Genomic DNA, 13,068 nt, shown 5'->3' with positions numbered 1-13,068 from the left:
CATGACATCTTCACGGCGTTTCCCGAGTACACTAAATACCAAAAGAAGATTCCTATCTGTAGCAGATAGGTTATGGTATGACATGCGACCGTTCCGTATTGTACTGTAGCTATAGCTCTGGTCAGAATCTCAAGGACACTGGAATTGCATTGAGAACACAAGTTCATCAGGCATAGTCCTGGTATTCTAGTAGAAGTCTAGTAGAACTTGATTGCACACGCAAACGTCTAGAGACGGGGATAATAGTTGACCGTGTGCCAAGACTCAAGACTGTTTTTCAATTAGCTTCGATTATAGCTCGATTATAGCTGCAGCGTGTGCTAACGAGCAGAGTACTCGGTCCCTTTTTCAATATGGAGCGAAATGTTGATTACCAAGAACAGTCGGGTCAGACTGCTTAAGTGGCCGCCGTGAAAAATGGTCATCTCGAGATTGCAGAGCTTACTTTGTCAACTTGCTTAGAATGAGAGCGTCTAGCTATCTTTAGTCAATTCAAATCTCCAAGGGAAGCGCGCGATCATGTCTGTAAGAAGCAAGTATCGGAGAAATATCGGAATTCTCTACGACGAACGGCATCTTGTCAGGATGCCGAAGCGCGGAGGGCCACACCGATAACCCCTCAGATGATACTATTGCCATTTATCTACAAGAGATCTTAACTACACTGAATGGAAACCTCTTGAACCAACAGCTCATTATTCTCAATACTGCTACGTTGTAATTCTCCAATCCCCTAGGATTTTCAGGACAAAAGGCTTCGATTGTGGCGACTTTTGCGAGTGCACAATCGAATGGGCAACCCGACGCCCCTCACACATCGGGTACTTCACGGTTATATGGCATTTTTGAGCGACGCCGATAATTGATAACTTATTATCGTCTTGTGTTTCTGGCAGATTAGACTTGATTCAGAATTTGGCTAAGTTTAGCCGCGGTGTCGTATCACCGATCACCGCTCCTCAGTGTATATCTTGAAGCAGAAGACGGGCAGTTCAAGTTAAACGGTGCAAACCCTCTGCACCGACTGGAACATGCTTTCCTCCAAGGCTTTATCATCTGCAGCGTGCATGTGGCCTCGCTGGAAATCTCACAAGGCGATATGCAAGTCATAATTTGGCAGCATGGTCTCAACAGCTTCGACATGAACGGGTAAGATCAGTACGGCCTGTTTTCAGCAGAAATGAAATTGATGTATTATTTAGTGCTATGCTGCTGGTTCTTTTGCTACCTCGTCAGACTATCTCAACCATCTGTATATCGTATGGCGTCACGATCCAGCCTCTGTTCATAGCTCATAGCAAGATTATTTTCACGCCGTTGAGTGTGGCTTACCAACTCGAGAGCGAGTCGTTGAACAGAATCAAATGGCTATCACATTAGAGACTCCGCTACCTTTGAGCTCGACACAGCTCAAAGTCCCATCCCAGGCACCTCGTCAATTCAAGGCTGAGCGCCTGGTTCGAGCATATCAGGAGCTTGGACACAAGAAAGCTAAAGCCAACCCTCTTGACCTACCAAGCAAGCGAGATTTGCCTCCCGATGAGCTGAGACCCGAGGTCTATGGTTTGACAGATGCCGACCTGGATACAGAGATCACCCTTGGTCCAGAGCTTCTTCCGCACTTCGTCTCAGACAATGTATCTACAATGACTCTCCGTGAAATAATCACGGCCTGCGAGAGACTTTACTGCGGATCAATCGGTGCAGAATACCTTCATGTGGCTACCCGTGAGGAACGCGAATAGATTCGAAAACATCTAGAGACTCATGTCCTCTATCGGTTCGGCCCAGAAGAGAAGAAACGAATTCTTGACCGACTCATGTGGACCACGACTTTTGAGAGGTTCATGTCGGCCAAATTTCCTAATGCTAAACGGTTCAGCATCGAGGGAGTTGAGAGTCAAGTCCCAGCGTTGAAAGCCATCATCGATGCCAGTGCTGAGAATGGTGTCCGAGAAATCATCTTTCCTTGCTGCCATCGCGGAAAGTTGAATGTACTCAGCAACGTCGCTCGGAAACCAAACCAATTGATCTTCAGCGAGTTTTCGGCAGACTCAAAATCTCGCCACCAGATCTCTGGTGATGTCAAGGACCACCTAGGAATGAACTACGAACGTAAAACACCAACTGGCAAGAAAATTCACGTTTCTATTCTGCCCAATCCATCTCATCTGGAGTCTCAGAACACACTCGGACAAGGTATGGCTCGGGCTGTGCAGCACCAAAACGGGGGTGACCGAAAATCTACCATGGTCCTCAACAGTCATACAGACGCCTCATTCTCGGGGCAAGGTGTGATATATGAGACATTGGGCCTTTCGGGGCTGAAGTCGTATGAGACAGGTGGAACGGTACATTTGATCATCAATAACCAGGTCGGATTTACCACCAATCCAGAATCGGCTCGAGCATCCCTGTATGCCACGGACATCGCGAAGACCATCAATGCCCCGATTTTTCATGTCAATGCCGACGATGTTGAAGCAGTGGTGTTTCCGGCAAGCTTGCTGCTGATTATCGTGCCAAGTTTGGCAAAGACTGCTGGGTGGACATGATCTGTTACCGAAAGCACGGTCAACGAAATGGACCAGCCTTTCTTCACTCAACCGAAATTGTATGAGCAGATCGAGAAAAAAGTTCCTCATTTGGAGCTTTATGTCAACAAATTGCTTCAGGAAGGGGTTGTGACTCGTGAAGAGGTCAACGAAGTGGAGGTGAGGGTGTGGGGAGAGATGACCAAGAGCTTGGAAAACAGCAAAAACCCACAGGCACTGGACCGCGAATACCTGACCGCACAATGGAATGATATGAAAACACCAGCTGAGCTGGCCCAAGATCTTCTTCCTGCAAAGCCCACAGCAATCACTCAGGACGTTGTCAATGCAGTGGCCGGGAAACTGGGAGTTCCTGGGGAGCCTTTCCAGGTACACAAGAACCTCAAACGAATCCTTCAAAAGCGTCGACAGAGCCTTTAGAAGGCAAGGATATTGACTGGGCCACCGCTGAAGCTTTGGCAATGGGAAGTCTGTGCTTAGAAGGACATCATGTTCGCGTTTCTGGACAGGATGTGGCACGCGGGACTTTCTCCCAGCGCCATGCCAACCTTCATGATCAACGCACCCGCTCTACTTACATGCCATTGAATGACCTAAGTCCCGAACAGGCTGAGTTCACAATTGGTAATTCTTCATTGAGTGAATATGGTGTCGTGGGAACTGACTACGGTTATTCTTGCATGTACCCAAACCCCTTGGTGGTGTGGGAGGCCCAATTTGGAGACTTTGCCAACAATGCCCAGTGTATCATTGACCAGTTCATCTCATCTGCTGAAAACAAGTGGCTAATGCGATCTGGCATCGTGTTATCACTGCCTCATGGATTTGATGGACAAGGACCTGAGCATTCTTCTGCTCGGATGGAGCGCTTCTTGACCAACAAAAACTATCTTCCGTTAGAAGTTTTTTAGTCGGCATTATGGCTTATTGGGAGGCGATGGCATCATTTGTTATGGACCAGCCCATACAGTCGATTTCTTACCTCCTACAAATCTGTGATCAGACTGGAACTGAGAAAACTCTGTCCAACCCTTGGACGGGCATATCGACCCTTCTTTTTGTCTATCTCGCCCAAGCAGGTGCACTTGGAAGACAGCGGTCGATTATCAGAAAATTGACGGTGCCAACTTCCACCACGGTAATTCATGAAAATTTTCTGGAAGAGCTTCTCGTGCAGGCGCGTGGCGTTGAGGATGTCCTTCTCGATTATAAGATCCCTTTAGCGGATAGGGTCGAAGAAACGGGGGATGGACTTACCCCCGTGAGCCATTTGCAAAAGATGGCGCAAGTATACAGGCTGACGGCTCTACTTGAACTATACCGGGTGTTCCCAGAGCTTTTTCATGAGAAATCTTCCGGGGAGGTCAGTATCTCTGATTTCAAATCTTTCAAATCGAGAATCCTCGCTATTGCAATTGGCATTCTCACTATCATATCAACCATTCCAGCGAGCTCGGGAGTAAACGTTTTATTCTGTCTTCCTATGATTGCAGCTGGCAGTGCATTGCAACTCACAGACTCGCAACAAACAGACTTCTCGCACGGGTCAAGCAGGGGTAGTCTGTGTAATGATCTCATGGCAATCTTCATTCAGGACGATGGCCACGCCCACTGGCGGGAGTTCGTGCAAGAGCGAATGAATTCTATCCACAATCATGTTGGCTTGAGTGGTGTGACTCGAGCATCGGAGGTTATCGAGAAGACTTGGTTAAGTGCTGATATCCAAGTCTTTGCGAACGAGTCAGACTCGATAGGGGAGTTTATCCTTTGGACTGATGTGATGACCGATGGACGGTTGGAAACCATCTTTGGGTAAGGTGCAAGTTTGCACAGTGTCAATCTCTTCAATTAAATTTGCACGATATCATTCCCTAGTGGATATCACTCATTGTATAGCTAGCTCCACATCTTAGAATTGCTAAAACGACGACACGACTGCTAATTCGACAACACACCTCTTAGTATGCTTAGCGTAATAATGATATTACTGTCTTCTACTTAGGATATCATTAGTGGTTCCAAATCCTGAGTCTAGAAACCAGAAAACGGACCAACTAGGCTTACTTCAATCACTCTTTTTTGAAATGTCTTTCTAAATGTCTTTCGAATCATGTTTCTTGATAGCACAGATACCGTTTAACTGGTGAGTGCGAAGATGATTCTCAAAATTTGTCGAGGATTCAAACTTGTGGAACCTTTTTGTAGAAGATATTAATACTATCATAACACTAAACAAGAATGTTTATCATCGTTTAAGCAGTTCCCACGTATCTGACGAGGATGATGGGGTTTTTTCCCAATTCGGAAAAGTAGTGCGAAACAGGGATGCGATTGGCCGAGCACGCAGGACCTCTCTATAGCCCTACAGATACAACATACCAGTCCTATATGTGAAAAGCGAAAGTATAAGATTTGCCGAGCTTACTTTCTTTACATACCAATCCAACCTTCAACCTCCAAAATGGTCTTCCAAATCAAAACCAAAGCAGAGATATTCAAAATCCCCAACTTCGGCGGCATCCCCAACATCTATTTCGGTAAGATCTCGCACCGAAAACGCCTTCCAGAGACGTTCTCTAACAAATAACCCCTTCAGCGGACTACCTAGGAACGCAACAAGATACTCAAGCCCAATCACCGGCTCATGGTTCCGCATCGAAAAAGGCCCTCCGTCGACTCCCCCGAAATACGATTACGACGAAGTCGGCGTGGTCATTGAGGGCAAGATAACTTTCAAAGATGCGACTGAACAGACAGCGATTGTAAAGGCAGAGGATACATTCTTCTTTCCTCGTGGAAGTACGATTACTTTTTCGACGGATTCTTACGGGGTTGCTTGGAAGTGTGGAGCTAGGCTTCAGAGCAAACTGTGAAGTATTTAGTCTACGGCAAGGATGATTCACATCATGGTCTAAAGTAGAGGACTAGGAAAAGCAAGAAGTGTTGAAAAAGTCTCGTTCAATTCGTAAATCAAATCCGTTCCACATAAACGTGAAGAAACAACCCGCGCGGGATCAAAGTCAAAAGAAGCACGAGTGACGTGAATATAACGGTGTGGCTGTGCAGCACGGTGAGAATGGAAGGAAAAATAGTCCAGGGCAAGATGTACAGAGAAGTTGAACAGGATTGGAAACACCGACGCCGGTTGTGATGATTGAAGGTGATGATGCTTGTGTTTGTACAATCAATGGACCGGTAAGCCGGAATCTGATGTCCTAGGCACGGTGGTCAAATATGTTCGGAAAAGGCAGGTGGCGAAAGGAAAATGAAGTTGATAGAAACAAGGAAGGCATGAGTTTGTCCAGAAAGTGCCATAGTTCCCCGAGAATAGGCTTCGGATGAAATGCAAAGAAGAGATCTGGACAATGAATCGATGTCGAAGGTGTTGATCGCAGTGCCATGCGATCGTTTGAGAATGGTACGGATGGAATGAGCTGTACTGAGCAATGCGACAGATAGACGACAACTCCAGTCTCAGGGAGGATGCATGCACAAGCGTCTAAAGACACGATAGAGGAACGCCGAGCAGAAGAAAAGTCTCCATAAATAAGATCAATGCGAGGACGCTGCGTGAACATATGATATCAAGGAGGCGTAACCGAATTCCTAACAAGCTGATAGGTATGCATGATGGCGTTTCAACAGGATGCAGAGCAGGGGAAAAAAGATAAAGGGACACGATATGAGGCAAGAGACGGGAGAAAATTGTTTAGTCGATGCTGTCGTCAAAGTTGAAGGTGTCGTCAGGTGCGGCGGCGGAGCGGCGTCTTAGGCCGAATCTCCGTGTGCCTAAGCTGTTGGTCCGGAGACGAGGTTGCTGAATAGGGGTGTAGCTGGTAGCGGATTTGCCTGAGGGCACGCTGATGCGGGTTTGGGGCGCATCTAGCTGAGAGGGTCGAGGGCTTTCTTCGGCCACAGAGCCCGGTGTGGTGCTAGAGAAACTGGGCGAGAGGCCATATCGGCGAGATCCAGCCTGAATGTTGGAGCGGGATGTTGCAGGGGGGTAGACAGCCGGTGCCATGTAACTGCGGCGGAATGGGATACTTGATTGAGATAAGGAGGTCGGGGTTCGAGGTTGAGCTTGTGGTGTTTGCGAGGGGGCGGGGAGCTGCTGATACTGTGAGGTACGGGGAGAGACACCCAACCCCTGATCATGTTGTTCCTGCTGCTGAACGCTCGGGATTGAGCGAGATACTGAGCGATCATGAGAGAGACGCTGTCGCGGTGATACACTCTGCGCTGGGCTCGGTGTCCCCACTTCTGTCATGGCCCTGGACAGGGACCGATTTAGCGGGGTCGCTGTCTCCGGAGTCTCTTCATCGGTTGGTGGCCGGCGACTGCGGAGAGAAGCCGACATGCGATGCAGACGACTTGGTGGAGGAGCCACGCTCGGCGATTGAGATAGTTTCGTATCTGCAGTAGTTGCTGTTGTGGGGTTAATCAACGACAGTCTGCGTGATTCTAGGCGACTGGACATGCGGCTGCTTGTGCTTGGACGCCGCTCCAGACCCTCCGGTTCGTGACTGGAAGCCCGTTGATAGGATGGTCCCGGCACCAAGGACTCACTCTCAACGCCATTCGCCCGCGGAGGTTGTGCCCCCGGAGCGTGGTTCGTCGAAGCCGATCGATTTCTCTGCAGCTGCTTATCTGTAAGAGCCAGACACAGCTCAGTTAGGCTGCGACACACGCTGTCCGCTTTGCGGCGGGCGTGTCTCTCGGACGAACTGTACCCTCCATTCACGACGGAGACTGAGCCCGACGGAGCTGTATTGACGCCCAACATGGTGGAGAGCGTCAAGGCATCTTTGATCGTCGCTTCTAGCGCCGTGTACACGTCACTCGTCAGAACATCTTTGGCCTTCGCCAATGCCGACTGCAACAGAGGGTGAACTTGGCTCTGTGCCGCATAGTCAGCATCTGCCGAGGGCGTGCTGACTTTGCGGTGGTGCCTCGGCGAAGTCGACAATGCAGTCACGGTAGTTGCGGCAGTTCGTGGTCGTTCCTGAGCTGCGCCGGAAATCGCTTCTTGGGAGGATGGCGGCAGTTTGCCGGTTAGCTCCAGCTTGCGGATTCGAGACTTGAGGTCGTCTAGTTCGTCCCAGACAGTAGAAGGGGCGTTGGTTGACAGAGTGGATTCAGTCCCGTCGCGCGCCTTGTCCGTATCTCCTCGTGCACGCTCTGTTACCTCGGAAGAGGACGGTTGGCGGCTACTGCGAATCGTAGATAGAGTGGATTGTCGTAGGCGCGGCTCGTGGATAGATGACCGTCGCTCGCCGCTGACTGGGGGTGAACGTGGGGAGGTCTCTGGACTCGTTCGACTAAGTCTGCTCCGCGGGGCGCCAATGACCGATCGTGAGCCGCTGGTTAGACTCGAGTAGCGGAAGCGAGCTGGGTCGTCGAGAGGGTGGGCAGAAGCGGATGGGGAGTGGTTGACTGAGCCGGTGTGGGTGGTGGGTGAACCCTTCTGTGAAAGCAAGGGGCTGTCGACATTGCTAAAGCGCTGGTCGGGGGAAGGGGTTTGTTCTGGCTCGGCACGCGTGGTTGGCGACCGAAGGCTTTGTGTAGAATATCCAAGTCGCGACTGATTACTCTCCCCTCTTGTGTCAGTTATCTTCCGAGCCGCGAGAGAAGGAGTTGCAACGGTGCGATGATCCATGGAGGATGAAGCATATCCCCCTCTGCGCCTAGAAAGGCTACTCACCCGTCTAAAATCCGAACGACCAAGGGAGTCGCGGCGACCTGAATCCGTCCTTGCAATGTTCAAGAAGACATCTTCGTTCTTGGGGCGCCCATCGTCCATCTCCGGGGTGTTGTTGGTGTGGGACCCCAATCGATAAGCACCGTTTACGGCGCGACCATGATCGCTCGCCAGGGTTCTCGTTTCGGAATATGCCACGCTCGATGGCATGGTGCTTTTCACATCAGGGCGAAGTACAGGGGAGAGAGGGTATTGCTGAGGTTTCCCGGCATTGGGACCCGATGAGACGTTGGGCGAGAATGCGACTTCTGGTGCCGAATTGCGGTTTGCGGATGTTTTCGAAGTTGAAGCCGGGGTCGAAGCTGAAGCCGCAGCTGTGAGATTCTGGAGGCTGGGGATGTGAAAGCTTGGAACGGATCGTCGGGACTGGTGCGACCGGTGCAATAAGGAGGAGCGCTTGGGGGTCAGAGAGTCGAGGGTGTCGGGAACAGGCGTTTCACCAGTGGCAGTGGCCCTGGTGCCAGTGGGGCCCGTCCATGGGCCGTAGCTGGACCGAGTGTGATGAAGCGACGGGTGGTCGTTGGCCATCCGGGTGCTGGCCAAGGTCGCCATGATTAATTGGATCGAAGGATCCCAACGCTGGTGAAGATGAACGTGAAAAACTCTTGTCTGGGAAAAGCTCGTCTGCAAGTGTGAGTGCGCTTGGGAAGAAAATGACGCGGGTCACCACTGCTTTCACGAGATTGTCTGGGGAAAGCTACTGGGGAGTATGCATCGTGAATCACCCGGCACATTAACTGCAGATGCAAACAAGAGATCCCGGGTGACACAACCAGTCAAGAGGCACAAGTGTGTGATAAAGAAACTCTTCTGATGCGTCCAATTTGGAGATTTGGAGATTTTTTTTGCTTATTGTTTACCGAGCAAAGATATCCATGTGGCTGGGAGATTAGGATGTGGATGTGGGTGAGGCCCGCTATTGTTGTGGCTTTCTGGGAAGAAAAGCTCGAATTTGATGCTGCCGTACTACTGTTTCACACATCTGAAAGTCTGGCTGAGATACTTTTTGACTTATTTCTTTTGAAAGCTCTTCTTAGATAAGTTCTCAGTCTATCAACTTTGCTACTGGCCTACCCATTGTCTTTTGGTTCAACTTTAACATGTAGAAGAGGATATACTTTGAAGTGTTGTTAGACTGTGCTTTGAGCTGGGACTACTCGTCGAGACGAAGATGAAGAACGAAGACTAGCGAATTTAAAGCTCTCTATGTTGAAATGTCTAGTCCAATGAGAAGCTTGCCCTGCTCCCGTCAACTGGACCCAGGGTCTGTCAATCCTGTCAAAGCCGTCACTTTTTCAACCAACGGCAATCTTCTCTCAAATTCCACAGAATTAATGCTATTGGAGCATGACCAAAATTTTTCCTCAACAAAATCCATACGTACAAGAATAGGTCTTCATGTCGAGCATTGTTTCATGCCCACCGTTTCCAGAGTCTCGCAGCAACAAACAAAGAGCCCAAACCATGGTTCGCCTATAGGAGGAGCCACGGACTCGGGGCCGACATCCACACAGCCGGATCTTCCGTGATTCTGAAGTACAGTCGATATTTACTCTGGAATTGAGAATAATTGTCACTGGTGAAGGAGGTGAATTCAACTAAATCCAATTCAATTCATTCTATTTCTCCTGCCTTGTGGATATAATCTCCACGTGGCTCACGTCAAATTAGTCGAAAGTGAGACCGGTGTTGGAGTAGCCAGGGCCGTAGTATGGAGTCCAGCCAGTATAAAGACTGAAGATGGAAGAAAACAATCTCGGCCTGACTGGATCAGACATCACGCGACAGATTAAGTGTCCTTCCCATCGGCTATCTGCCTATGAAGTACATGCTTACTCAAAGATGTTGACCTTAGTTCTATCGAATCTCGCAGTTCATTCCCAGTGGAGAGGTACCCAAAGTAGAGTAGCTAGATTAGGTTTGGTAGTATTCTATTCCAACTTGGATTATGTTACGTGGATGCTTTGTACTTGATGAGAGCATATAATGCCGAGTCTTTTTTCGGATGTCTGGCGAAATATCGGTGTGATACAATCCACATCTATCCCATAGTCAACGAGGGGGCGGTTCAAACAATATATTTCTTTGAGGTAGGTAGTATTCGGCTATCGATAAGCATGATATCGGCAACACACCAAGGACCCCTCGATTGTTTCTCGTCAGCTATGCACAGCACTCTAGCTGAAGCACTCAGCTATCGCGTAAACGAGCAGCCCTCGTCTCGTATCCAAGTACACACTTCAACGGGACTCTAGTCAAGACCGCAATGCAGCTTGTGTTACAGAGTCCAAGACCAGGAAACATACATACCTGTTTTGGCCCCCATACCTAGTAGTATTTTAGTATAGCTCAAGAATATATTTGATACAACCACGATCCATTGGCTCAAGCACTGCCTCCAGAATTAATATCGAGCCTGGCCATAGCGCTGGTTGGCCGGTGAACCTCTGCTTACAACTATATCCTACCGAGAACAGGCATTAACTGGGTAACCGACCTTGTTCCATCAACCCATCACTCCACCAATCATCATGGCAAAGAGAATACTCCGGAATGAAACTTGATTCAAAACAGGCGCCCGCAGCCCCTTCTCTTGTAGCCGAAACAACGCTCAACGCTCAGGAGCAAGTGGCAAACGGGCCCGAAACACAAGCGAAACACGAACCAACGTCAGCTAAGGTCTTGTGCCAGCCAGCTCCTCAGTTCATTAACTTCCTTCAGGGGGAGGGGCGGGCCAGTACTGTAAATGGGAGCTGGGGATGATATTTTTAGAATCATATTAATTGGGTTCATCGTGAAACGCTTCGCGTTCACGAAGGATCCGCGGCTAGGAACTGCAATCTGTTTGGGTTCCGCTGTCTGGAGATGAGCTCCGGACTGGGAAGTATAGCAGGCGACTGGCAGGATTGGTTTTACGAGGGATGTCGATCATAGACTGCTTCGAGAAGGTTGGCACTGTCAGCTATGTAGGAGCGGTCAAGTTATGACGACTACTTATCCCTGCCATGATTACCTCGATGGCGTTTGGAAGGACTCGCTAAGACTGCTTGGAGATTACTGTCTACGACGTACAGTACGAGTATGGAGTAGTCTATCGAGGGCTGTGAACGCCACGCCCACCACCTCTCCACCGCGAGAGAAACGGACCAGGTTTCAGGACTCCCACGTGGAAGGCCGATCCGATCATTCCTGGCTCCGCTGGGAGATCCCACAGAGTGCGAAAATTGGGGCTCAGCAAGGCATGTTGATGTTGAGTAAATTGAGTATACGAAGCAAGGGTTGTATGTCGAGATACAACACGTCTAGCGCAAATAGAAAGGGGAGTATGATATATAAGCGTTGGAATGACATCTCCAAGGCGTTCACCCTACGGCACTACATCGATAATCAGCACACCAGTTTTCCATGCACAACACCAAGTCTACGATAATCGCCAGAATCAGTAAGTATCGACTGACGGCAGCTGGACTACAGCGATAATCAACGGCGATAGGCTGATTGCTGTTTTTGCCAAGGGCCACTAGTGTTGACTAGTGCCGAGCTGGCGTGTTTCAGGATCGCCTCCTCAGATCCATCGACCTTCCGGGGTTTCAGATGTTGGGCCCCAGGCGACCGTGTTTTTTATTCCCCTCTTGAAATAAAATTGTGTATTCATGCGTATTCTCGGTTGAATGTTGTGCAGTACGATGTATAGAGGCCTCTAAACTCAACATACTAGATATATGAGTGTAATATACTACCTGATAGTTAGGAATAGTACGTCGGAGTACTAGCGGGTCGGAGACTTTTCCTATCATTTCAGCAGTTTGCTGGTCCCGCGGACCATCCCATGGTCCATGGATCAGCCCGCCCACCGTTCACCCGATGAGCCGTGTGTGCCGTACAGCAGAAATACGGATATTTCATACTGAATGTAGTACTCGAATAACATGATTAATTACATATTACTATACGGAGTATTCCCTCCATAGAGGAACAGAGGAGGACTCACTGTGCAGGGACACCGTGTGCCCTAAGCTCCTGCTCATCGATACTATTGAATCATCCCTGCCGCAGGTTCACTCCAGCCCGTGAACAGGGCACCGTGCACTGTCTGGGACGGGTCGGATAGGACCGAATTTGGAATTTCTCGAATCAGTGCTCGTAATCAACCCGGGCTTGCTGGGTATATTCTGGGTATAATGAGCGCGGATCTTTCGTTGAAGACTTGCCACTGTTATTGGTTTCTCAACAAGTGTATGTTTCCTCCGATACTTGAATTCTTTGTCTACCAGATAATGATACACCTCGACAAGCCATTGTCTTGAATACATCTTGTATGTACTCTGTGGTCTAGATAATCTGTAAGTACACCGACCTCCACCCTTGGAAGGAATACAGTAAGAGCTGCATAATGGAGTGCTTGATGTCGCAGGGGATAATCTGTAGTTGCTATGGACCGTAGGTACGTACGGTGATGTCCCGCCAGTCAATAATCCTCCTCTCTCAGCATCCCCCAAGGCGCAGCTGTTGGTGGGACCTCCAGGCTCCAGGTGGATCCTAGGGTTTTGGGGGAAGGGAAGGCATCCGAGCCATCTCGCACGCCATCAAGAATATTGAGACCATGTGAGTCTCTATTCAGTGACGAGAAATGTTAGGGTAGACCATCTCATAGTCTAGACAGATCGATAGAAGATGCCTTGATCAGATCCTGCATCCTCTGTCATGCTTGGATAGTCGTGACAGGTGTGAAAGCGAGGGTTCACTCAGCATTGG

General features: G+C 49.3%; 3 protein-coding genes across 3 annotated transcripts; 2 read left to right on the top strand and 1 right to left on the bottom strand.

Annotated features, from left to right (window-relative positions):
- Positions 1-1,364: 1,364 nt before the first annotated feature.
- Positions 1,365-4,371, top strand: N7473_007444 (uncharacterized protein; the record flags this gene model as incomplete). Its single annotated transcript, XM_057153384.1, has 5 exons — positions 1,365-1,728; positions 1,792-2,491; positions 2,570-2,924; positions 3,065-3,457; positions 3,526-4,371. The coding sequence occupies 5 exons, from the start codon at positions 1,365-1,367 to the stop codon at positions 4,369-4,371; spliced, it is 2,658 nt and encodes an 885-aa protein (XP_057007722.1).
- A 645-nt stretch (positions 4,372-5,016) lies between these two features.
- On the top strand, positions 5,017-5,285 carry N7473_007443 (uncharacterized protein; the record flags this gene model as incomplete). Its single annotated transcript, XM_057153383.1, has 2 exons — positions 5,017-5,092; positions 5,152-5,285. 2 exons carry the CDS (start codon positions 5,017-5,019, stop codon positions 5,283-5,285), a joined length of 210 nt encoding a protein of 69 aa, XP_057007721.1.
- Positions 5,286-6,264: 979 nt separating this feature from the next.
- On the bottom strand, positions 6,265-8,865 carry N7473_007442 (putative LPXTG-motif cell wall anchor domain protein; the record flags this gene model as incomplete). The annotated part of the gene is made up of 1 exon (XM_057153382.1): positions 6,265-8,865. The coding sequence occupies one exon, from the start codon at positions 8,863-8,865 to the stop codon at positions 6,265-6,267; it is 2,601 nt and encodes an 866-aa protein (XP_057007720.1).
- Positions 8,866-13,068: the final 4,203 nt, after the last annotated feature.

The sequence above is a fragment of the Penicillium subrubescens genome (genome assembly GCF_028828155.1).
Source record: "Penicillium subrubescens strain IBT 31985 chromosome Unknown utg000005l_segment0_segment0, whole genome shotgun sequence".
NCBI classification, from domain to species: domain Eukaryota; kingdom Fungi; phylum Ascomycota; class Eurotiomycetes; order Eurotiales; family Aspergillaceae; genus Penicillium; species Penicillium subrubescens.
The sequence above is the reverse complement of the archived record's forward strand: the minus strand, read 5'-3'. Positions and strand labels throughout refer to the sequence as shown.